The sequence below is a fragment of the Lutjanus erythropterus genome, chromosome 3 (assembly GCF_056507025.1).
Source record: "Lutjanus erythropterus isolate fLutEry1 chromosome 3, fLutEry1.hap2, whole genome shotgun sequence".
Classification (NCBI taxonomy): Eukaryota; Metazoa; Chordata; class Actinopteri; order Lutjaniformes; family Lutjanidae; genus Lutjanus; species Lutjanus erythropterus.
Genome location: NC_139319.1, coordinates 40,380,868 through 40,404,761, shown reverse-complemented (window position 1 = coordinate 40,404,761; position 23,894 = coordinate 40,380,868). Strand labels below are relative to the sequence as shown.

At 38.6% G+C, this 23,894-nt stretch overlaps 3 protein-coding genes and 1 non-coding gene across 4 annotated transcripts; all 4 read left to right on the top strand.

Moving 5' to 3' along the window:
• The first annotated feature begins 2,297 nt into the window (after window positions 1-2,297).
• Window positions 2,298-2,386, top strand: trnay-gua (transfer RNA tyrosine (anticodon GUA)). The gene is given in 2 exon segments: window positions 2,298-2,334; window positions 2,351-2,386. It is a non-coding gene; the product is annotated as a tRNA-Tyr (tRNA).
• Window positions 2,387-6,978: 4,592 nt separating this feature from the next.
• On the top strand, window positions 6,979-22,132 carry LOC146330645 (ladderlectin-like). The gene is made up of 9 exons (XM_084716172.1): window positions 6,979-7,061; window positions 7,151-7,222; window positions 7,306-7,335; window positions 7,424-7,468; window positions 7,862-7,894; window positions 20,610-20,701; window positions 20,800-20,925; window positions 21,044-21,143; window positions 21,757-22,132. The coding sequence occupies exons 2-9, from the start codon at window positions 7,174-7,176 to the stop codon at window positions 21,825-21,827; spliced, it is 546 nt and encodes a 181-aa protein (XP_084572298.1). The 5' UTR covers window positions 6,979-7,061; window positions 7,151-7,173; the 3' UTR covers window positions 21,828-22,132.
• LOC146330647 (ladderlectin-like) lies at window positions 8,167-9,631 on the top strand. The gene is made up of 4 exons (XM_084716177.1): window positions 8,167-8,314; window positions 8,413-8,538; window positions 8,657-8,756; window positions 9,375-9,631. The coding sequence occupies exons 1-4, from the start codon at window positions 8,276-8,278 to the stop codon at window positions 9,443-9,445; spliced, it is 336 nt and encodes a 111-aa protein (XP_084572303.1). The 5' UTR covers window positions 8,167-8,275; the 3' UTR covers window positions 9,446-9,631.
• Window positions 17,134-20,226, top strand: LOC146330646 (uncharacterized). Its single transcript, XM_084716178.1, has 6 exons — window positions 17,134-17,219; window positions 17,309-17,380; window positions 17,464-17,493; window positions 17,582-17,626; window positions 19,216-19,248; window positions 19,670-20,226. The coding sequence occupies exons 2-6, from the start codon at window positions 17,332-17,334 to the stop codon at window positions 19,834-19,836; spliced, it is 324 nt and encodes a 107-aa protein (XP_084572304.1). The 5' UTR covers window positions 17,134-17,219; window positions 17,309-17,331; the 3' UTR covers window positions 19,837-20,226.
• Window positions 22,133-23,894: the final 1,762 nt, after the last annotated feature.

The following is a 23,894-nucleotide window of genomic DNA, read 5'->3' as shown; positions in this document are numbered from 1 at the left end:
TTTTTTAAAAATAATTAAATGACAAAACAGATCAATGTTACACATGAAACAAAACACCTGATCTGACAATTACGCTGTGTGAGGAGCACCAAGGGCTGGAAAGTACCTACAAGGTCTTTGGGTGACAGTGATTGATGTTATGGTTTGATCTTTTCATTATCATTTCCCTTTGAAGAACGGAGCGTTCTTTTTAATGAGGCCTCCAACAGTACTCTGTTTAAGAATGGAGCGGGTTTTTTTTATATATTGGGGAGAGAGGACTTTGTGCTGGATGGGCATCATGTTGAAAATTATGCCACTACAGTTTGACATCACTATGATCGCATATGATCTGCAGGACTGGGCCATAGAGGCAGTCCAGCACTGTTTGGACTAGTTATGTAACAAAAGAATGTGAAATGTGAGATAACTGCTCCTCTGAGAGCTGTAGCCATCAAGCCTTTTCTGTAATGCTTCACTGTGGACACGTAGTAATAAGTTCATGCAGTTCATCAGCTGTTCTCCATGTTAGGTGACATGTTGATGCTCCTTCAAGCTTTAATAAATACTGTTTTGTGTCTTTGTCTGTCGGTCGTGGTCATTGGTTGTTCACACTGTGACGGTGCGTTTCAGTGGGAGATCATGTGGATAATATAGAGAAGTGTGATGTGAGAAGGCTCTATATGTGTCTGATGGCAGCACTCATTGTATTTAAAGTCAGCTGTACTCAGCAGATGAATCATATGATGATGATATGATGCAGCTCTCAAACCAAACTGTAAAGTGTCTTTATTTATCATTCCAGCCGTATACAGCTGACACAGAGTGAAAGGAAACCATGTTCCTCAGGGACCGAGGCGCTATAGAGCTACAAAACAGACTACACAGAACAAACTACTGTAATTACTGTAATTAAGTAGTTTTTTTTGGTACTTTTACTGTAATGAGTAGATTTCAAGTCTGTACTTTTACTCGTACCTAAGTATGCATTACACCATGTAATGTATTTAGTTAGTTCTGAAGTGATCTCATCATAAACAGGCAAATGAAAACAATGATATATGGATGAAAAACACAGGTTTGGAGTAAAGATGGTAATTTATCACCAATCGCCATTGAGAGTTTAACTAATTAAAAATTCCATCCATCCATCCATTTTCTGTAGCCGCTTATTCCTGAAGGGTCACGGGGGGCTGGAGTCTATCCCAGCTGACATTGGGTGAGAGGTGGGGTACACAAGTGCATTTTGGTGGAATTTACGGGGTCTCGCTTTTTCCTCTTGTCAATAAAACGTTTTAAATATCAAATTTGTGAAATTTCATCCATACTCTTTTTCAAAATTTGATGCACCAAATAAAAGGTGTGACCCACCTGTGGATCTCCACCCAGTGTTTGGGAGTGACTGATCTAGGTGGATATATAGCACTACAGACCAGGGAAAAAATATGTATTTTTGATTTTGGGGTGACCTGTCCCTTTAAAGACTTAAAACTATTGAGGCTGCTCCAAATGTGAAAATTCTCTCCTGTGCAAATGTTGTGGAAACTCTAAAATTGCAAGATGCAGAACAATATAGTAGTTCTAAACTGCTTAATTATGAACCAGTTCATTTATTTTGGGTGGAAACTAACAACTAAGTCAAGTCTGATGTACATTTTTGACCTATTTATTTTTCAGTACCTCAGCATTCAGGTCTGAGCTCCTCCTGCTGTTTCATGGCGGTTTGCTGCCACCTAGTGGGCAAGACGAGGCAATTAAATTACACGGCATATTTATACACTGTCTGTTGTATATTAATATAATCAATAGAAAACGAGAGAATACTTCTTTGTACCAAAAACAACAAAACGATAACAGCAACGGGGTAAAAATCTAATTAATACAATAAAAGGAAGGCTGAGTAAATATTTTAAAACCAGTAAAACTCTTTGTCGTGTTGCCGCTTTCCACCTGTCCACCGTTAAAAAATGATTTCATCCTCTCTGAACAAACCACAGTTGCGAATCTCAGCTCCTCTGTCAGACACTGTACAATTAAACTACAGTTGTACAGTGTAGTTTAACTGTGCCATTTACTATGGATGGTGAGTTGTTTCTGAGCTGAATGAACCAGATTAAGATAATTTCTTATCAAGAAACTGAGAAAACGTGTGGCACGGTGGCAAAAACACTCTAACGTGGATTTAAACAAAAAAAACAACAACAAAAAAAACGACGTAGTTTTATTTTTTCTATGACTATATTCCCTATTATTTGGATTTACGAAACACAGCGACCCCTGAAGAGTATATGAGGTACTGTCTGTCATTAACACGCGTCCCTTCGATAGCTCAGTTGGTAGAGCGGAGGACTGTAGAATAAGAAATGTTGACATCCTTAGGTCGCTGGTTCGAATCCGGCTCGAAGGAGCTTCTTTTCAGGATTAACTGTCTCTCCTTGTTGTGAATCAAACCGCCGCAGGGTGGCGCTGTTCGACCAGCAATCATACAGCATGTCTGTCACTTAACCTATGTACTGTTTTTCACAATTGCTAACAAACATTTGTCAGTACTGAAGTCAGAACTCTTCATACAGTCTGCATCACAACATACATCCTGGCCAAACAGTTAATCTCACTTCCAAACATCACTCAAACCACCAAAACACTTCATAAATGTTGCAAAATAAGTTTATAGGACCATGACAAAGACAAAAAAATATGACTTAGAAAGCATATATTTTCACTCATCACAGTGAGCATTAAATAAATGCTTTTATCTTTGAAGTTTAAATGATTTCTCACACAAATCAGTATTTTATTTAAAGAATACCGCAAAAATATCACCTATTACTCTAAAACTTCTACATTTTCCAACATGGCTGATGCAGAAAATGCACAATTGCCATCATTCTGTTTTGAATGTGTTTATAACAATTTTGAAAATAGCGTGTCAGCATTTGAAAAATGTGCTGCAAACGTAGTGTATAACAGGTGGTGGAATCTGAATGAGAAAATACTTAATGGATTTTGGAACATACTGCTCATCTGGTGTAATCCATTTCTCTCAAAGCCCCGACCTGCCAAGTTGACTACATCATCATTTACACCATGTTTTTAGTCTGAATCTTCACTTGCTTAACTTGGAGCCATGTTCATGAGCACATGCACACTGTCTGAAGTGGGGAATGTGTGGTTTGACAGTGTGCAAATGGCATGTCGGGACTTTAGGAGACTTGGATTATGCCAGACATGCAGGATCGAGGCATTTTATGTTTTTTTTTTTGTCCCAGTGTGTTTTTACATTTGACAACTGGTCACCTTTCAGCTGTTTGGGAGGTTGTGCAACACTGTTTGCCTGTGACACTCCAGCAGTGTTTTGTTGATTAAAAATTAAACCTGACCTTCAATTGGCATGAGGGTAAGTCAATAATGACTGATGATGAATGAATTTTCATTTTTGGATGAACTGTCCCTTTAAAATAAAAAAAATGACCTCCTCTTGCTCGCTGTCCTGCTGATAAGAAGAAGGATATCACAGTTAATGATGTCACAGCACAGAGCTACAGCAGGTCAAGGAGAGAAGAGAAATAAATGATTATTTGATTTTAATAACTCAATTACTAGAAGCCACACACTCTTTATGACAATTAATTAATTACTTTTACTTTTGCTTTTAGTTTTGAAGGACGTGTTATCTCTTCTTCCTTCAGTCAGAGGTCAGCACTCTGCCCTGCTTTTCCCAACACTAACTCATATATCTGAATGAGAACCAGGAAACAGTATCATATTATGATTGATCCACTATATCTCTCTGATAACTGCAGTTCATAGTTACAGTTTTACATCTAAAACATGCAATATAATTTATGTTTTCTGACTGGTCCACTCACACCTGAAAGATCACATGTACAGTGCCTATAAAAACTTTACACCCCCTTGGATGTTTTCCCCTCTTATTGCTTTTATAAGTGGAATCATGGCCAATATAATTTGGCGTTTTGATAAAAAACTCAATGTCAAAGTGAAAACAGATTCCTACAAATTAATGTCAATTAAATAAACATATGCCATGTAAAATCAGCAATTGCATAAATAATCACCCTGATTCAACAGAGGTCCAGCCAAGCGGTGCTGGTAGTCTCACAATTAGTTGATTCTTATTAGCAGGACTGGAAGGCTTGTAAAGGTAGAGGGTAAAATAAATGTAGAAAAATATAAGTAAATCCTGGAGTACAATCTGATTCAGGCCGCGAGAGAACTATGACTTGAGAGAAGATTTGTTTTCCAGCAAGACAATGACCTGAAGCATACAGCAGAGCTACACAGAAATGATTTAAAGACAACAAGGTGAATGTTCTGGAGTGTCTGAGTCAAAGCCCAGACCTGAGTACAATAGAGAATTTGTGGCTGGACTTGAGGGCTGTTCACGCCCGATCCCTGTGCAACCTGACTGAACTCAAGCTGTTTTGCAAAGCAGAAAAAAAATCCACGAGAGATTTCTTATTGCTGGAACTCGCAAAGATGACTACAGACACAGATTCTACATTTGTGAGATGGACATACTCACATTATTTTTAGTTCTTCAGAGAAAAGGACAAGAGCAAAAGAGTCAAGTGCAATCTGTGTGCGACACTGAGGGAACTCTCTACTTCAAAAAAATAACACTAGTAACCTGGACCAGTGTCACACTAACATTAAGGTAAACCAGAGAGATGCACCTGCGAATTAGAGAAAGACAACCGAGGACGAGCATACAAGAAAGACAAAGCAACAAAAGTTAAGTTTCTCTCGGTCTGCCATGCTTCTTGAAGCCAGAGAAGTGAGGAGACTGGTGGCAGTGTATATTGTGGAAGACATGCTCCCCCTATCAATGGTAGAATCGCCGGCGTTGACCGCTCTCTGTCTCTTCACACTATAAATCCAAATACGAGTTCTGTCTGTCACTACAGTAATGAAGTGTGTCCTGGATTTCTGTCTTGGTGGCAGAGAGTGGATGTCTACAGCATTAGAAAAGGTTGCTAGAAAAAAACTTTCTTTTGAAAAACTTTCTCAATTTTTGCTTTGTTTTTGAGTTTGCTCAAGGTTGTTTTTTGGCCTTTATGAAAAAGAGTTAACACTCTTAATGCAAGATGGAAACACATTTTGATGTTTTGCAAAGAAACAAAATTTCCACAGTTTCCAGATATGCAAGCCTTTGTACATGTAGTAAAATATGGCAATAAAACCCTTACAGTAAGCAATGAACCCAGTTCCTGTAGGAACTGTACCATTAACAGCAGCTGACTCCACTGATGATTGTATTAAGTAACCGCCTTGCTTCCTCGTTTGAGGCGGTGATATGAGCTGTTTCTGTTAGATAATTCGCTGCACACTTACAGGAATGATTAACAGACTTTAGATTTTTTATTCCACTGTGACACAGTTACAGATGTAACTACTGATGGGAAGGAATGACATCAGCTGAAACAATGACCTTCATTCAAGGCCTCAACATTAAAAGGAAATGGTTTGAATCATGAGCGTCTGATTTTAATCACTGATCAATCACCGTATTTATTGAGTGTTTTTTCAGCTACACTTTATCAGTCTGTTCTGTTTGAGGAGGTATTTTCAACATGATAGAATCTTCATTATGTACATTCAGTCTGTTCTATGCAATGCAAGAAAAGCAAACAAGAACCCAGTTTCATCAATAGAAAGTCACCTATTCTTTAGAATTGGGACAAATCATGTCCTACCAAAAGACAACTTTAAAAAGGATTAATACCAACACTCTAATTGCAATTGTTTGGTGTTAGTTTGTTCTTTAAGGATGTATATATATGAAATATATGTAATTTATGAATGTTTTTGTTTGCTTCAATTGTTTTAATTTCTGAACTTGCTCTGTGACAGAAAACAGCCTTGTAGTCAAGAATCAGTCAAGAATTCACAACTGCAAGTCTGTCTAATTTACACAAAAACATGATTTTATCAGGCATAAAAAGGGTTATCTGTACCGTAAGGACCTTTACATCACTTCCTGGTTTAAAAAAGACAGGAATCCTTTTCAAGTACTGGTAAATTTTCTATTTTTTTGTAAAATAAATGAAATAATATTGCTATCAGATGTGTCTCAACCATAACATGTCAACTCTGTAGTCCTTCTAAATCAAAGCTAAATAAGAATTATGATTAAAAATATGTATTCTGATTAGCATTAAGAGACCTTTGAGACACTTTAAAAAAATAAAATGGCTGCTCACTACAATTACTCTGTGAAATGTAAAAACTGTATCATGTTGTCAACTCTGTCAGATTTTCCATCTAAAGGAGCTGACACTTACATTTATTAACAAATGTAATCACTGGGGGGTTGGCTTGTTACAAGGTTTAACAGTCTTCACATATTTCCAGCATGATTGAAGTAAAAATCAAAACCCCCTCAAAATATGGTTTTGTTCCAACTCTCAAGAATGAGTTATATTTAAATAGTTAAATTAATATCATAAACATGTGATGGCTAGTTAACTAACGGCTAGAGGTACTAGTTGACATGGAAAGTCTTTAGTTGGGAGCAGCTCTATTAATCAGAGATTAAATCTCAGGAAGATATTTGCATTAAAATGCTGTGAATATGTTCATGCATCAGAAATAATGATCCAGCAATATTATATATCATAATATTACACTAACAAGGAACCCTATCTGTCCTGCATAATGACTTCTTTTTATACTTGTTCTTTCTTCTGCATGATTTTGAATGCATGACTTTTATTCTGATGCAGTTGTATTTTAAAATTACTGACCTGTTGACTTTACTGATGTTGGAAAGCTGAGCGTCAGGTTTTTAAAACAATAACCTGATCTGAAATCACAGCAACAAGGATGTGGTTTGTGCAAACTCTTTATGATTTCAGGAAACAGATCAGAGTTCAGGTTCAGGTTCTACCATCGTGTTCCTGCACACAGTGCTGAGTCAGACACAAACATCGGCACGTTCTGCAGTCACACGCCCACATAGACACGTCAGGTGTGTGTATATAAAGAGCAGAGCAGCCTCCTGTCATCACTGCATCACTCAGCTGACACCTGAACAACACCAGCTCACATTTAGCTGACAGGTGAGACACCTGCTGTGTTTCTGTTCATTCAGTGCAGCTCAGGCTTCTGCTCTGCCTCCCTCTGGACATTTCTTCTTTTTTCTTCACAGAGAACAATCTGTTGATCATCACCATGAAGACTGTCCTGCTCCTCTCCATCCTCCTCTGGGCTGCATCTGCAGGTCAGATTCAACACACAGCGTTTAGACAGAACACACACACCATCATCCATGTGATACTGACAGTGTTGTGTTTTTCTCTGCAGCTCCAGCTGAAGACACACAAAAGGCTCCAGGTCAGTACTGAAGCTCTTTACTTTAATCCACACACAGACAGTCACAGCTGCTTCTATCTGACACCACGTTACTGTGATTCATCCACAGAAGCAGCAGTGGACGCTCCGCAGGGACAGATGGCTGCAGAACCTGGTTAGTATCCTCTTCAGATATTAATATGACGTGAGCCAGACGAATATTTGTAGTTGTGAACCTTCCTTAAGTGTTACACTTGTGTTGTCCACTTTTCATTTCAGCAGTTTGAGTTGGTTTAATAAACCTGATGTATCTGTAGCGAGCCGGCGATGAGCTCTGTTGGCTGTTTTTGTTGGATGTTGAACTAAAAGTTGCAAAAGAATCAGGATGTTTGTGGAGCTCTAACATGTTGGTGAAGAATCGCAGTATGAAGATAAAACTTGGTGGCCATCAGGCCATGGTTAATGTCAAACACTGAAAAGACTGAAACAACAATCTGAACACAATGAGAAGACTTAACCTCATGTATAATATTACTATTCATTGTGACTGTTTTTTCTGTTTGTGCAGCACCTGTGTCTGAAGAGGCAGCAGCACCTGAATGTAAGAACCACATCACTGTTTTCATTTTTCCTTTATGTTCCTTCATCAGTGAGAAAAAGAAAATCAAACATCACAAATGTCTGTAGAATGTCCAGAAGTTAAATTTAAGCATGACATACATGTCAGGTTATTAACTACAACCTGCCTAGTTTTGACTCCCCTGCTAACTCTTCTCTAGAGTATCAGCTACATTACAGACAGATGTTGACTTCATTAGAACAGCTGTTTGTGCTGTAAAATGTAAAAGATTAGAACAAATCTATTATCAGTGTATTTCTCTCTTCTCTGGTGAAGTCAAGTCAGTCTTGTCTGTCTTGTGTCTCTGCAGCTCGTTTTAACTTCTGTCCAAGCGGCTGGTTCAGCTACGGCTCTCGCTGCTTCATGTTCAGCACTTCTGCCATGAACTGGTACAGTGCTGAGGTACTGCTGCTGGAACTCTTCTATCTTGTTATCATGAACAGTCATATGTAATGTTCTGTAATGTAATGTTCACCCTCTGTGCTTCCTCTGTCCAACAGGAGCACTGCAACAGCCTGGGTGCCCACCTGGCCTCGGCCACCAATCCCCAAGAGTACGGCTTCCTGCAGCAGATGACACAGACAGCTGGTCAGAGCATCGCTTGGCTGGGAGGCTTCAACCTGCAGGTCTGAATTTATCAAGTAACACCACCTCAGTGAGTCCAGGTCAAGTCCAGGTCCTGGTCCAGAGAGGTCCAGAGACTGAGACGACACGTCCTTACACTCTTTGCTCTTTGTCTCTCAGGGTCGCTGGATGTGGATTGACCGTCAAGGTTTCTATTACACCAACTTTCACTCCTCCTCCTCCGTCAGCAGCTACCCCTGCCTCTACTTACGCTCCAACAGTAAGTCCTCCTGTTTGCTTTGAGTGCAGAACTACGTCAACTGAACTTTGATCTCTCGTAATGCAAGATGGAAACACTCATTCACTCTGAATAAGTTCTGATGTAACAAACATTAAGTCACTTGACTGATCAGCTGTTTCCTCATGGCTCCCTTGGCTCTATAACACATCCATGATGGCTCCACACAGATGTGATGACACTTTCTTCATATTAATACATGAAACTAACAGAAATATCTACATTGTTTCTCACTGTTTGAGGTTCCATTAGAACTCTTTTAATAATGTTATCCTGTTGCGTCCTCTTCTGTTGCAATGGTATAATGGTTTTCTGATTGGAGAATTCTCCTAAACACATGACAGTAGTAGACAGAAACAAGTATTCATTTGTTTTCCTGATTTACTCTAAATTTACTTTACTACTGTCCTACTGACTTGCACTTTGGGGGCAATGTCACATATTTAACACTTTATTTGGGCTGACCTCTGATTTACTCAATTTTCTGCAGAAAACAGCAAATATCTGCTGTTGCTGTGAACACTGTGTTGAATCATTTGTTACCTCAACATGATTTAGTGTTAATGTTGTTTTTTTTCTCTTTTTTAAATCAAATTTCAGATGGATGGGGTAACGCCCAGTGTGGCTCCTCTCAGCGCTTCATCTGCTCCAAGAACGCGTTCGGCTGTTAACATCCGAAACATCTGGGGCCTCAGGATGGACCAGCTGTTTAGAGCCAACTCATGAACTTTGTTGTGCATCTTAATGAATTACAGTTTTCCATTGTGTATTTTGTGTAAAAGGTTAAATGATAAAGTGTTCAGTAACATTTGTGTAAAAGCTTTTTTGTTTGTGACCTGAGGCTTCTTTTCCATAAAAAGACAGAACAAAACAGAACAATGTGTGATCTTCCTTTAATCAACTGAAACCTGAACATCATGTACCGGAAATTAACACAGTACTGTAACACTGTAAAGGCTGCTCTCATGCATCCTCACTCATTGTCCCTCAGAGATCCTCACTCCTCCAAGCTGAACTTGGGCTGGTCTGCAAGATGGCGGACCCGAAGAACTTCTGGTTCAAGTGCAGATCGAGGAGTGAGAAAATGACAAATTTGGGAGAGACTTGAGATTTACACTCCAGTGTCACTCAGAGCAGCTCCCTCTCTCTTTGTGTCTGAGTGTGATTGTCTGCAGGCGTGCCACAGTCAGGTCTGAGCCATCAGCTGCACTTAATCCCAGCCAATCAAGTCCTCTTCAAATACTCAAATCCATCACATTGCCATCTCCACACTGTCAGATCAGTCAGTAAAGAAACAGCCTAAAAGAGTACATGAATGTGTGACTATAAGCATGAGCTCAAGTATGTGATATAATATTGTGGCGTATATGAGTCTGTACATTGACAGAAAGGATGTTAAAAGACTTTTATTTAGAAAGACACAGGAATATTTGAAATATTGTAATGGAAAAGAGACAAAAAAGACATGCTGTTGAAAAAGTTTTAATAAAGCTAACATTAACTGGGAGGATAATGTGAACAGTAGATGGGTTTCTCTTCCACATTATTAAAATCTGATGGCATGCACTATGAAATGTAGGTGACCACGATTACTGAGCAGTTTTTGCCAGGCTGTTTTTGGTTTGTACATGCATTCAAGGCATTGGTTTTTCAGGTTTTTCATGCTTCAAATGTGTGCCACATGTGGAGTTGCGTCATTTATAAGTCACGCTGCTCAGTTTATAAAAGACTTTAATGTAGGATACACATCTATCTTCACTCTGAGCTCCTCCAGAAGCCAACTCTCTCCTTGACTCCACCTGGTGCATTTAAGGAATTGGAAGATCCTTCATGATGGAGGACGGAGAACTATTTCCTTGCTCCTTGCTGGGTGTGGCCTCCTGGTTCCCTCCTCCTACCAGTTTTCATGGGCGCCTGCAGTTACTTAACCTGAACCCCTCATCAACTAATCAAGCCACTGCAGTATAAAACCAGGCCTCAGACATCCAGACTCTGCCAGATTGTTCAGTCTCTATTGAGCCTTTACCATCAGCACTTTTGGCTGCACCAAGCCAAACTGTACTGCACATTGCTGTTGTTACTGTCAGCACGCCATGCTGCACCATACTACAAAATCAAAGTAAATGAACCACTAACTGAATGTTTAATACATTTTATTTAGAATTTCTGCATTTACTGGGAAAAGAGAGAAAAAAGTCATGGTTTTTTGATTTCCACTTCTTTTTTCTTTTGTTGTCCAGTTTCCTTTTATTGTTTTTTTTTGTAGAGAACACAAATGGTATCTAACAATCCTGGTCCTCAGGGCCTCCTGCCCTGCAAGTGTTAGACGTGTCCCTGCTCCAACACAACTGGTTCAGCTCGTCATCAAGCCTCTGCAGAAGCCTGATGATGAATTAGAATCAGGTACGTTGGTGCAGGGAAACATATAAAGCATGTAGGGCAGTGGGCCCCGAGGACCAGCACTGTGAAACGCTGGTTTATAGGACAGTGGGGTGTTCATCGAGTAGCAGAGACGACCAGAACAGACTTTTAAGTCATGTTGGTGTCGTACTGTGTTCATGATTCACTTAGGCTAAGTGAATCATGAACACAGTACGACACCAACATGACAACACTGCTTTCTTTACTGAAAAATGGAAACCCCTTAGTAATTGCCTTTTGGTTTGCCATGAGGTGAAGGCTATAGGCAAATCAGCAAGCAAACTTAATTATTTTAAATTAAAAGATAAATTTAAAGATTTGGTGATAGATAGATACATTTATCCTCAAAGACAAAGTACACAGAAATTGTGTCCTTCTCATTTACAGTCTCCAACTGATGAATGATTTAATAGACCTGCATGACATGGATTTAACACAGTAAAAATGGATAAGAGTACATGACAAATTGCCTGAACTGGATAAATTGTATGTTCATATTCTTCCACTTCTCAGTTTTACCACAGTCAACATTCTGCACCTGCAGCCACCAATGGAAGCAGCATGAAAGAAAACTAACAAGACAGCCAACAGACCAAAGCACTGAAGCAATGGAGAAAGAATTTAGGCCATAAACACATATTCTTATTATGAGGATATGACGACGTCTAGCCAATACCGAAACCATTGCTGACATTAGCTAACACTGCAAAATGTATTTATGGTGCTTTATAGTTCTAAACTCTAGTTAAGATTAAATGGTTTTATTAGGTCATACATATATAGTGCAGTAAAATGCCCTAGATGGTAATTTATCACGTGTTATTTATCATTTGGGCGTTGAAGAATGCACTTCCTTGATTGAAGCAGAGATAAAAGACCTGTTTTGATTGGTCTGGTAATTCTCTGGCAGGTGATGGGGATAATAAACATGAACAACAACAACAACAACAACAACAACAACAACAACAACAACAACAACAACAACAACAACAACAGTCACATCTGGGTGGACAACTGGAAGTTGATTTGCATTGTGGAGAAATGTAAAATAGACACATTTCTTTCATTTTGTTGCCATTTTCAGCTATAACTATAAAGTTTAAGGATGTATAGTTCAGTGACCTGATGTTTATACTGTGCTTGTGTCATTCATTTATTGTGACAGGAACAATGCACAGCTCCTTACCTGTACCAGAGCCTCTGTAGTTGGATCATGAAGGACATGTGCTGGTGTCTCCATCAACACCATGGTGTCCCCTTCAACTGGAAATCAGATAGAGACTTTTCAAGCCTGATGGCTACTACAAATAGGCATTTAGTACTTTATCACCAAAGTGCTTACACATATGCTGGATAAACAAATAATGCTGGGAGCTGCTGGATCAGACTGGAACCCCCCTTCAATCACCTCCATGATCCGATCACCCTTCATTGTTGGAGTGAGCCAGTTCCTCCAACACTGGTGGATCTGCCCCCACATCCAGCCTTCCTCTTTTCATTTTTTTTCTGTTTCCTTCAGGTAATATTGAAACTTCAAAATGTGACAAAGCATATCATCCACACACTGTGAAAATATATGAAGCAGTTACATACCACTATGGATGATGTTTTTCCTTTTTACACTGCTGGTACCACAGCTAAGAAAACACGAGTAGAACACAAGTAAACAGTAGAGTATTAAATAAAATATTAATTAGGCTATTGGAACTTATCACGGATAATGATCAGTTCAAGAAAAAAATATTCACTTTGATTTGGCTGACAGTTTGAGACCCTGCTTTAAATTTTTACAAAAAAAGCTGCTTGTTAAAAGCTAACAGTAAAAGCATCTGATGCATCTGAATGTGTCTGAACAACCAGTCTCATTGTTCAAAACATGTAAATAAATGACTTCCACAAATACTCATGGACTTCAGCGCAATCAACACATCACACAGTCAAATCAGTTGACATCTTCTGTCCCCGTCTCAACCTGTTGTATTGTTGTTGTTCCCGGTGTCAGAGTCCTGGCTGGTACTACTGGCTGGGCATTATGACTTACAAATAATACCTTGATGTCTTTAGGCTACTCCATGATTTGCAAAATATGTCATTATACATGTTTTGGTAACACTTCATTTTATACGGCACTAATTTCATGTTTAGTAGGTGCTAATTAGCACGTAACATATATGAAAATTCTTCAAAATTACCCCCAAATTACCCAGTTGCCCCAAAATTTCTATACATTTTCCAGAGAACAGATCAATAGTGATACATGAGAGACCTTATTTATGTCTAATATCCACATTATGTAATTACTTACTGTATATCCAACTTCTGCATAACCTGCCTGTAACTGAAGTGTTACATCTTAACTTCCAACTGATTCCGTCTAACTTGCTGACCATCCGAGGTTAAAGGAACATTTTTTTTGTGCATGCAAAATTAGTACAGCTGTCCAAATAACAAGTTGGTATATTAAATAAGTTTCAGTCCTATTCAGTATATGATCTGTGGTTGAAACAAGTTGCTTCCCCACTGCTCGCAGACTTGTGGAAGCTTGGGCTGGCTGCAGGAGCACTGCAGGAGCACTGCAGGAGCATAGGATGTGCACAACATTGTAAACTGCCAATCACAAGCAAGGATGAATCCTCCACTACAAGTTGATCAGCTGTCAGTTGTCTGTAAATGAAAAGTTAAGCCTGTTATCCTCAAAACAAAAGCCCATTGCTCTGAAATAACACACTGGACACACTGGAGTTAAGTGGCTGCCTGTCTCACTGCCTGTCAAACTCCATGAACATTTTGCACAGTTTAACAGTTACGAACATATACTCCTTCTACAAGATTATTAATGATTTCCTTTGACTCATAAACAGACACTGAAAATTCAGTTTTAATTTTTACTCTGATTAATGTGAAATAGTAGATCTGAGTTTCAATTGAACATGTTTCTTTGATCTCTCTTTACATGTCATGGTCATTTTGTGATAAATTACAATAAATATTTTTTCTAATAATATTAATATTAATATTTCTCTCCTTTAACTTTCGAATGGTTTCCAACTGAAATTAGTTTTTGCAGCTAAATTTCCAACTAGTTTCTACCTAACCCAGTACTGGCCTGAACAGTGACAAACTACTTAATATGTATTTTTTCCGTCATGTATGTTCATCTTCTTCCACTTCTCAGTTTCACCACAGTCAACATTCTGCACCTGCAGCCACCAATGGAAGCAGCATGAAAGAAAACTAACAAGACAGCCAACAGACCAAAGCACTGAAGCAATGGAGGAAGAATTTAGGCCATAAACACATATTCTTATTATGAGGATATGACGACGTCTAGCCAATACCGAAACCATTGCTGACATTAGCTAACACTGCAAAATGTATTTATAGTGCTTTATAGTTCCAAACTCTAGTTAAGATTAAATGGTTTTATTAGGTCATACATATATAGTGCAGTAAAATGCCCTAGATGGTAATTTATCACGTGTTATTTATCATTTGGGCGTTGAAGAATGCACTTCCTTGATTGAAGGAGAGATAGAAGACCTGCTTTGATTGGTCTGGTAATTCTCTGGCAGGTGATGGGGATAATAAGGAAGCAATGATATGCCAAATTTGAACTGTTACTGAACTGTGTCCTGATGATAAGGCACAGTATCACCCTGGAATCACTAGAAGTCAGGGGAACAACAACAACAACAACTGTCACATCTGGGTGGACAACTGGCAGTTGATTTGCATCGTGGAGAAATGTAAAATAGACACATTTCTTTCATTTTCTTGCCATTTTCATCTATAACTAAAGTCTAAGGATGTATAGTTAAACACAGTGGCCTGACATTTATGCTGTGCTTGTTTGCTTTATTCATGTTATTTGTTTATTGTGACAGGAACAATGCACAGCTGTACCAGAGTAAGCTATGAGCTAATTTTCATCTACAGTCTCGGGGCAAGAAACACATAATAACATCTCTGCTAAAAAAAAACTTTGCTTGCATCACTGATAAACGATGTGGCTGATGGGTACATTAGGTCTCCAACTAGTGGTGAAAGTAGGCAGGTATGGTCAGGTACTCTGTACCAAAACCCATACATAAAATCCCATCACAATCCCATTTCCAATGAGAAAATGCATCTGATAACTTCAGGTCAGTAACCTTCATTTTCAAAAGAGCATTTCTGGCTCCAAAAAAAAATTGTCTAAGCTGCAACTAATAAATTGTTAATTTTCTTCTGAGATTTCTCTTTTGTTCGATTTGGCATCCACAGCTAGCCTAGGGCAAGCTAAGACTGGCCTTTTAAAACTTTTATTCAGTGTAAAGGATATATATTTTTACAATTGGAGAATTGCTGTACAACAATGAAGTTTAAAATTAACCGTTAATCAATTTCATATAATTTTTTTTCTCAAAGTCGCAGGGACCCACAGAGAAGCTTCAATTGCAACTGACTTTCTGATGTCAAAAATCTCCCAAGTAAAATAACAAAGAAAATAAGTTGTGATGTTCCATTTTACAACAACATGGACAGAAGATAAGCAGCTTTCACAGGTTGTTCTGCAATTTGAATAATAACCATGCAGGTGTGTATCTTTATTAAAACCACCAGCAGTTTGATTTATTGTTCCCGTTTGCTTTGATAGAAAAAGGTGCTTAGAAGATAGCTTCCATTACTGATCATCATCTCTTCTTTATTTATTTGCCCAGTGTTTTCGAACCATCCCACTGTTGATGGTTAATGAATTAATTGTAATTTTCTTTCAAATTCAAACAAAACAAATTACAGTGATTTGAACTCAGATTTGTCCACATTCACATTATTCTGTGGCACAGAATCAGAAGGATTCGTCCGAGCTGTTTTAAACGCACCAGAAGATAGTTGATTGTTGAGTCTCATTTCCAAGATGTCAAATATGGATGCTTTGGTCTAACAGGGTTTGTTTCCTGTCCTTAGACTCTTTAGTGTTTTGTACCTGACACACAAGCAGAGTGCAAGTGACACTCGATTATTGTTGCTTGTTGTTTATGCCTGTTTTTGCCACTGAGGGGCCCAGATTGTGTTTGACATTATGGAAAGGATCATGACAGACCTAATTTTAAAGAGTAAGATACATTTTGTTAGTTGATTAAATGCTCTCGCCAATCTTGCCACCAGATAAATCCTTAATTGAAGGTGTAAAGAAGCGCGGAGTGTGCAGCACAGATGATGCTGGACAGCTGCTGCAGCCTCAGGAGAGAAGGTCTGCAGGTCCACTGATTTAATAACTGAACTACAGGAGGATGCACATTTTGAATTTATCAGACTGTGTTAAAATATTGATATTTTCACAACACAAATGATAAAAACATGAGTCTATCTGGCAAAACATACTCATGTAGGCTCAGGAATTCGGTGTAGGGCACTGCACAAAAAAAAGGACAAATTGTTGAATATTCAAATATGACCTTGATTACGTTTAGAAAAAGATTGTGGTTTGTCTCTGTCAGCTGGGTATAAATAGCCACAGTGATTACTTGCACCCTGGGTGCAAATAGCATTGTTGGCAGCAGACACCTGGGTGCTTGTCTCTGCCATGCTAGGCTATATCTACCTGGATGCAAATACCCATACTGGCTATTCGTTCCAAGGTGCAAATAGCATCCACCAAAAAATAGACATTCAACATGTTGCTGCCAATAAAGTGTGTACGTGACACAGGGGGTTTCTACCCAGAAGTTATTGTGAACAAAAATTGTAATTGGTTATGTAATCTGTCAGCATTCTTTCCAACCATAAAGCTGCAGCATGCCAAGGAAGTGGTTCCTGAAAACAGGGTGTGGGGTCAAAAATCAGAGCCGGCAGATAATTCAGATCTTCATGTGCACTTTGATTAGCTTCTCATCAAAACACCAATAAACTGATAACACATCTTGCTGTCCCATGTGAGTGAAATGTTTCAGGTGTGTGTATATAAAGAGCAGAGCAGCCTCCTGTCATCACTGCATCACTCAGCTGACACCTGAACAACACCAGCTCACATTTAGCTGACAGGTGAGACACCTGCTGTGTTTCTGTTCATTCAGTGCAGCTCAGGCTTCTGCTCTGCCTCCCTCTGGACATTTCTTCTTTTTTCTTCACAGAGAACAATCTGTTGATCATCACCATGAAGACTGTCCTGCTCCTCTCCATCCTCCTCTGGGCTGCATCTGCAGGTCAGATTCAACACACACCGTTTAGACAGAACACACACACCATCATCCATGTGATACTGACAGTGTTGTGTTTTTCTCTGCAGCTCCAGCTGAAGACACACAAAAGGCTCCAGGTCAGTACTGAAGCTCTTTACTTTAATCCACACACAGACAGTCACAGCTGCTTCTATCTGACACCACGTTACTGTGATTCATCCACAGAAGCAGCAGTGGACGCTCCGCAGGGACAGATGGCTGCAGAACCTGGTTAGTATCCTCTTGAAGGTGTCTAGGTGAACAGAGCAGGACATTACAGAACAAGAGAACCAGGTTTTTTGAATAGAATTGATAAAGGAAGATGTTTTGAGTACTAGTCCACATTTGATACCTATTCCTTTAGGTTCTGTTGAGTTGTAACTTTTTCACATACAAAGTGACCTTTGCAGGCTAAAAGAAACAGTAACCATCACAATGTGAATTTAGCTGTTCGTTGTCAACCTCACTTTGTTAAAGTCAAGATGAAATGAAAACTAGCTTTTTAACCCTTTCAAATCACATCTGAGTCATAGTGGGCACCTATTTAAAGCAAAAATACATAACATTTCTGCATTAAAATGTCAAAAAACTTTAGACATATATATTTTTGTTGAGTTGTGTACATACTTGATCCCAAATGTTTCCAACAATGTTCAAACTGAGAGAAATCTGTAATTTATTCAAGGTAATGACGCATTTCCTGCTAGACATTGCTAGCTATTTGCTATAACTTCCGGGAAAACATGGGATATGTTGGATATGTCAGAGCCACGGCTGGTATCATTTCCAAAATGATGATAAAACCATATAAATAGTAATTTTTTTCTAGATCTGGGTACCAAAAGGATCAAATGCAGGTGTATTTTGACCGGAGAAGTTTTGATCCTACTTGGCACTGGGTTATTTCAATCGATACCTTTAAAAGTACTGAGTACTCATACCCAACCCTTGTCAGAGAGTGAGGAAGGAAGGAGGAAGGAAGGTGCATATAACCCAACGCAACGTGAATAAAACTTTATTATCTCATCCGTAAACATGATTTCCGAGTCATGCCAGGTAGACTTTTATCAGCTATGGTGGATTTTTTAAAAGTGAAGATAATAACTCCCATGATGTCATGCCACCTCATGATGACAAACTATGTTTTGTATTGTTTTTATGTGAGAAAGACCACTAGCAGCAGAATGTATGTGAATGTATATACAGTATATGTCACTCAGTAGAATGGCAGGCATCCCAGAAAGAATAACATTTTGATTAGTAACTGTAATTTAATTGCTTTGATTTCTTCTCAGTAACTAACTCAGTAACTAATGGATTGCAATTACATTTATTTTGTAATTTCATTAAATGTACGTAGTTACTCTTCATCACTGCTAGTATCCTATTAAATGTGTGTGTGAAATTATGTTATAATTAATGTATGAATTATTGAGTTGTGGCCAAAAGCATGTTTTCAGTGACCTTAAACAACCAAAATTGAATTAGCTCATCCTCAAGGCCAAGTGGATGTTTGTACCAAATTTGAAGAAACTTTCCTCCAAACGTTCCTCAGATGTTGCACTCACAAAAGTCAGGTAGACGTGAGGTGAAAGTGAATTTTGACCACCAGAATCTTAAAGTTCTTCGTTGAGTCGAAGTGGTTATTTGTATCAAGTTTAAAGTAATTCCTTGACGATGTTCTTGAGATATTACGTTCACAAGAATGAGATGACCTGAAAACATTGTTATCAAAAAGAATGAATCAAAGAGGTCATTTAGCAGACAGTCATGAATGTGCATGTACTATTGCATTGACTGTGTTCTCTGTGTTTGTGCAGCTCCTGTGTCTGAAGAGGCCGCATCACCTGAATGTAAGAACAAGATCACTGTTTTTATGTTGCTTCATAAGTACAGTCTCCATGGCAACAAAAATAACAGCACTAAAGGGAAAATCTAACATCTTTCTCCAAATATCACAACTTTTGGACCATTACAGTATTTTTGCATGTGCAAGGTTATTAACTACAACCTGCCTAGTTTTGACTCCTTTGCTAATCTTCTACAGTGTATATCAGTTTTATTACAGACAAATTTTGGCTGTGGAATCAGAATGTTTGTGGAACTGTAATGTTGTCACAGAATGGGGATAAAACTTAGTGGCCACAGAGTAACTTTTTGTGGCCATCGGCCCCCGAGGAGAGTGATGATGATGATGATGATGAGAAAGCTTGAGTAGTTAACACATAATATTTCTATTCATTGTGAAGATTGTGTGTCTCTGTGTTTGTGCAGCACCCACGACTGAGGAGGAACCAGCCCCTGCATGTAAGAACCACATCACTGTTTTAATCTTCACTTCATGTTTCCTCATCAGAGAGAAAAAGAAAATCACAAATGTCTATAAAATGTCCACAGCAGTAGTTTTGCATGGGTTAACTTCTCAACTACAACCTGCCTAGTTTTGCCCCCACTGCTAACTCTTCTTCTCATATCAGATACATCACAGACAGATGTTGGCTTCTTTAGAACATCTGTTTGTGCTGTAAAAATGTGTCAGTGTTAGAGTTTTATGTAGTCACTTTTTGTTTTATTTTGACATGTCGTTGTTGTCTTTACTTCTTGTGTTTGTCTGCATTCCCACCCTTTTCATTTTTGATCCTTTCCACCTGCCCATGATTACACTCAGTGTGTTTTATCTTGTGTCTTTTACACTTTAGTTGCTAGTTTGTCTTTGGCTGTTGTGGTCAAGTTTCCCTGTATTTTTAGACTGTTGTTCAACAGAATTGACCCAAATGCAGAACTGAGATGAGCCAGTGCAGATCAAAAATACTAATGAAAACTCAAGGAAACCCTACAAAAACTTACAGAGAAGACTCAAAGTAAAACAAATTTAAATAAAAGGAAAGTCCAAAATGCATGAAAACCAAACACTCAGGGAAACAGGAACACAAAGATTCTTGACCACAACAGTTGAAGACAAACTAGCAACTAAGCAACTAATACACTGGAAGGGTAAATAAGAGCAGGTGAAAACAATAAGATATTGAAAGGGCGGGAAAACAGATAAAGACAGGAAGTAAAGACAACATAGACACTCAAAGTCCTACCAAAATAAAACAGGAAGTGACTACACAAAACTCAAGACTTTGACAGAAAGGATCTATTATCAGTGTATTTTTAACAGTCAACGTGGTCTGTTGTAGTTACTGTTGTCTCTTCTGTCTCTCTGCAGCTCGTTATAACTTCTGTCCAAGCGGCTGGTTCAGCCACGGCTCTCGCTGCTTCATGTTCAGCACTTCTGCCATGAACTGGTACAGTGCTGAGGTACTGCTGCTGGAACTCTTCTATCTTGTTATCATGAACAGTCATATGTAATGTTCTGTAATGTAATGTTCACCCTCTGTGCTTCCTCTGTCCAACAGGAGCACTGCAACAGCCTGGGTGCCCACCTGGCCTCGGCCACCAATCCCCAAGAGTACGGCTTCCTGCAGCAGATGACACAGACAGCTGGTCAGAGCATCGCTTGGCTGGGAGGCTTCAACCTGCAGGTCTGAATTTATCAAGTAACACCACCTCAGTGAGTCCAGGTCAAGTCCAGGACCTGGTCCAGAGAGGTCCAGAGACTGAGACGACACGTCCTTACACTCTTTGCTCTTTGTCTCTCAGGGCCGCTGGATGTGGATTGACCGTCAAGGTTTCTATTACACCAACTGGTACTGCCAGTACTCCACCAGCAGCAACCCCTGCCTCTACTTGCGTACTAGTAGTAAGTAGTTGTGATTTTACTATACAGAGGGCTTTTAATTTAAATAAATCTCTCTATCTGCAGCTGAGGTAAATAAAAACACTGGACACAGTTTTCGGAAATAAAGTGACAAATATCTTATGAAATTTTGTACTTTTGATAACAAACATAACACAATATATATTAATGATTGGGTAAAAGCTTACTGGTTGATGGCAAAGACTCACAAATGGAACTTGACAGAGATGTGTAGCCTGTCTACAGGGAATAATACACTGCCTGGCCAAAAAAAAGTAACCACCTGGATTTAACTTTTCTTGACTAATCGGTTCCCCAAAGTAACATCTTCAAATGTCTTGTTTTGTCCACAACACAGATCCAGTTAAATGTCACAGAGGACTAAAGAAACCAGAAAATGTGTATATTGGAAAAGCTAAAGTCAAAGAATTTGACCATTTTTTACTTAAAAAGAATCACTCAAAATGATTATTCAATAATCCATGTGGCAGGCAATTAATTTAATAGTCTATTAATAATCGATTAATCGCTGCAGCTCTAAATAATATAATTTGCTGGTTACATAAGCAATGGTGCATCTCTCCCAGTTAAAGTTTTTATTTCTTTCAAATTTCAGGTGGCTGGAGTAACACACCGTGTAGCTCTACTTATCGCTTCATCTGCTCCAAGAATGCGTTTGGTTGTTAACATGTCAACATCTGGGGCTCTGTGATGGATCAGCTGCCAGATGTTCCACTGTGTATTCTTTATTATAACTCAGTTGATCTAAAATCTCTTATATCTGTAACATAGTGCAAAAACACAGTAAGTAAACTAATCTAACCAAATCTTAGACACATGAATTGAGTTGTACAATGTATTGAGGTGATTGTATTAAATGTATTTGTGTTGTATTCTGTCTATAGTTCAGAGTGAATTTGGCTTACTGTGAAGTAACTTTTGTGTAATATCATTTATGTTGTTTTTCACTAATAAAGACACATAAAATGTGACCATGTGTGGTTGAAGTTTTGTTATAAACTTGTTGCTGAGTAAGAAAAAGCCACAGTTTAGAGATTTACCATGGAGCCTAGTTCTTCAAGGTGAACTTGAATATTACTATCAGTAAGGATTATGTGCATCCAGACAGGTGTCTACAGAAGACACACAGCAAAAATTCATTTGTAGGAGCCGATCATTTTCATCTCTCATCTTTGATGAATGGATTTCTTATCAGCTAATTTCATTGGATAAGATGAGTCTGTTATACAGAACAATCTCAGAAGAGACAAACACCTCAGGAAAACAAACCCAAATCATTCAAGGATAATGTTATTGAAAAAGTGAAACAATCATATTTCAGAAAGACTGATGGAGACTGACTCCCTTAAAGAAAGAGAAGAAAGCCATATTTTTTATGTCACACAAACTGGAAAAGTGTGAGTTTGAAGTTGAATTTGAGCACTATTTTCAAATCCCCAGCTCCTCTGATTTTTTTTTTTTTTTACACTTTTTGCAATAAAGTACTTGAGCATTCGTTACTGGCTTCTGGTGTTGTTAAGTGAATGTTTAGTAACATGGTTCACATGATGGCTGAGGAGTTTTTTATGTAAATTCACTTATTCTGCTCATTAGAGACACAAGTGTTAAGAAGAGGTCAGTTTACATGAGAAACTTCTCTGCCATCATGTACACGATGGCTGGAGAGTTTCTTATGTAAATTCATCTATTCTGCTGCACAGTTGTGGCACACATATGATAATTCATCTATTTGGGGAGCAGATATTCTTACTAATGAGCCTGATGGTTAGAATGGTATCCTTATATCTGTTTCATTTTTTCACACTAAAAGAAGACAGTGGATTAGAATGATGATCACGTTCTTCATTTGTGGTTGCCAGCAGCAAGTGACAGAAAAAAGTTTGTGCAGTTTCAACACCCACAGATGAAAAGTCAGAGAAGGTGGAGTGTGCAACATTTCTTCATGTCACGGGAGAAGAGCTGATTAAAGTCTGTAATTTTATTGATTTTAAGGATGACGAAAGAGGTAAAATAGAAGAAGAGAAAGAGGAAGTTTCAGGACTATTGTGACCCCAGAAAAATCTTACCTCACATATGGCACATCTCATGAGCCCAGAAATGGTCGGAAAACCATCAACGCATATGTCACGGTTTTACAGAACAGAGCCAAGGACTGTGAATGCTGCCTGATTCTGTGATATGTAACATGTATGTGGCATAACTAACATTTATGTGAGAGGCAGACTGTTAAGAGAAGCAGATCTGACACTAGAAAAGGCTATACATATTTGCCGTGCAAATAACATTACATTCAGACAAGTAAAAGCACTGACAGAAGAAGCAGACGTGAATAAAATAAGAACAGTGAGGCAAAAAGGTAACAAAGCTGAAGCTAACACAGGAAAGACTGAACAAAATGAGTTAAGTTGCAGCAGATGTGGCTTTAACCATGGACTAAAAAATGTATGCAAATCAAAAAAATATGTAAATCATGTCAAAATCAGGAAATTGATTTCACCAAGATGTGCAGATCACAAGGTCAGCAGCACCAACAGCAAAAGAAAGTGCACTCAGCTGAGCAAAGAGAGTGTGAAAATGATGGAGTCTGCAGAGACAGAAACCAAAGAAGAAAAATGTACTTAAAGACTGAAAATAAGCACTAAAGTTGTATAGACTGCAATAGAATGTCAGTTAAAACATTTAATGCATTTCATGTTAGAGACAGGCTCAGAGCAAGAAAACAAAACTAATTAC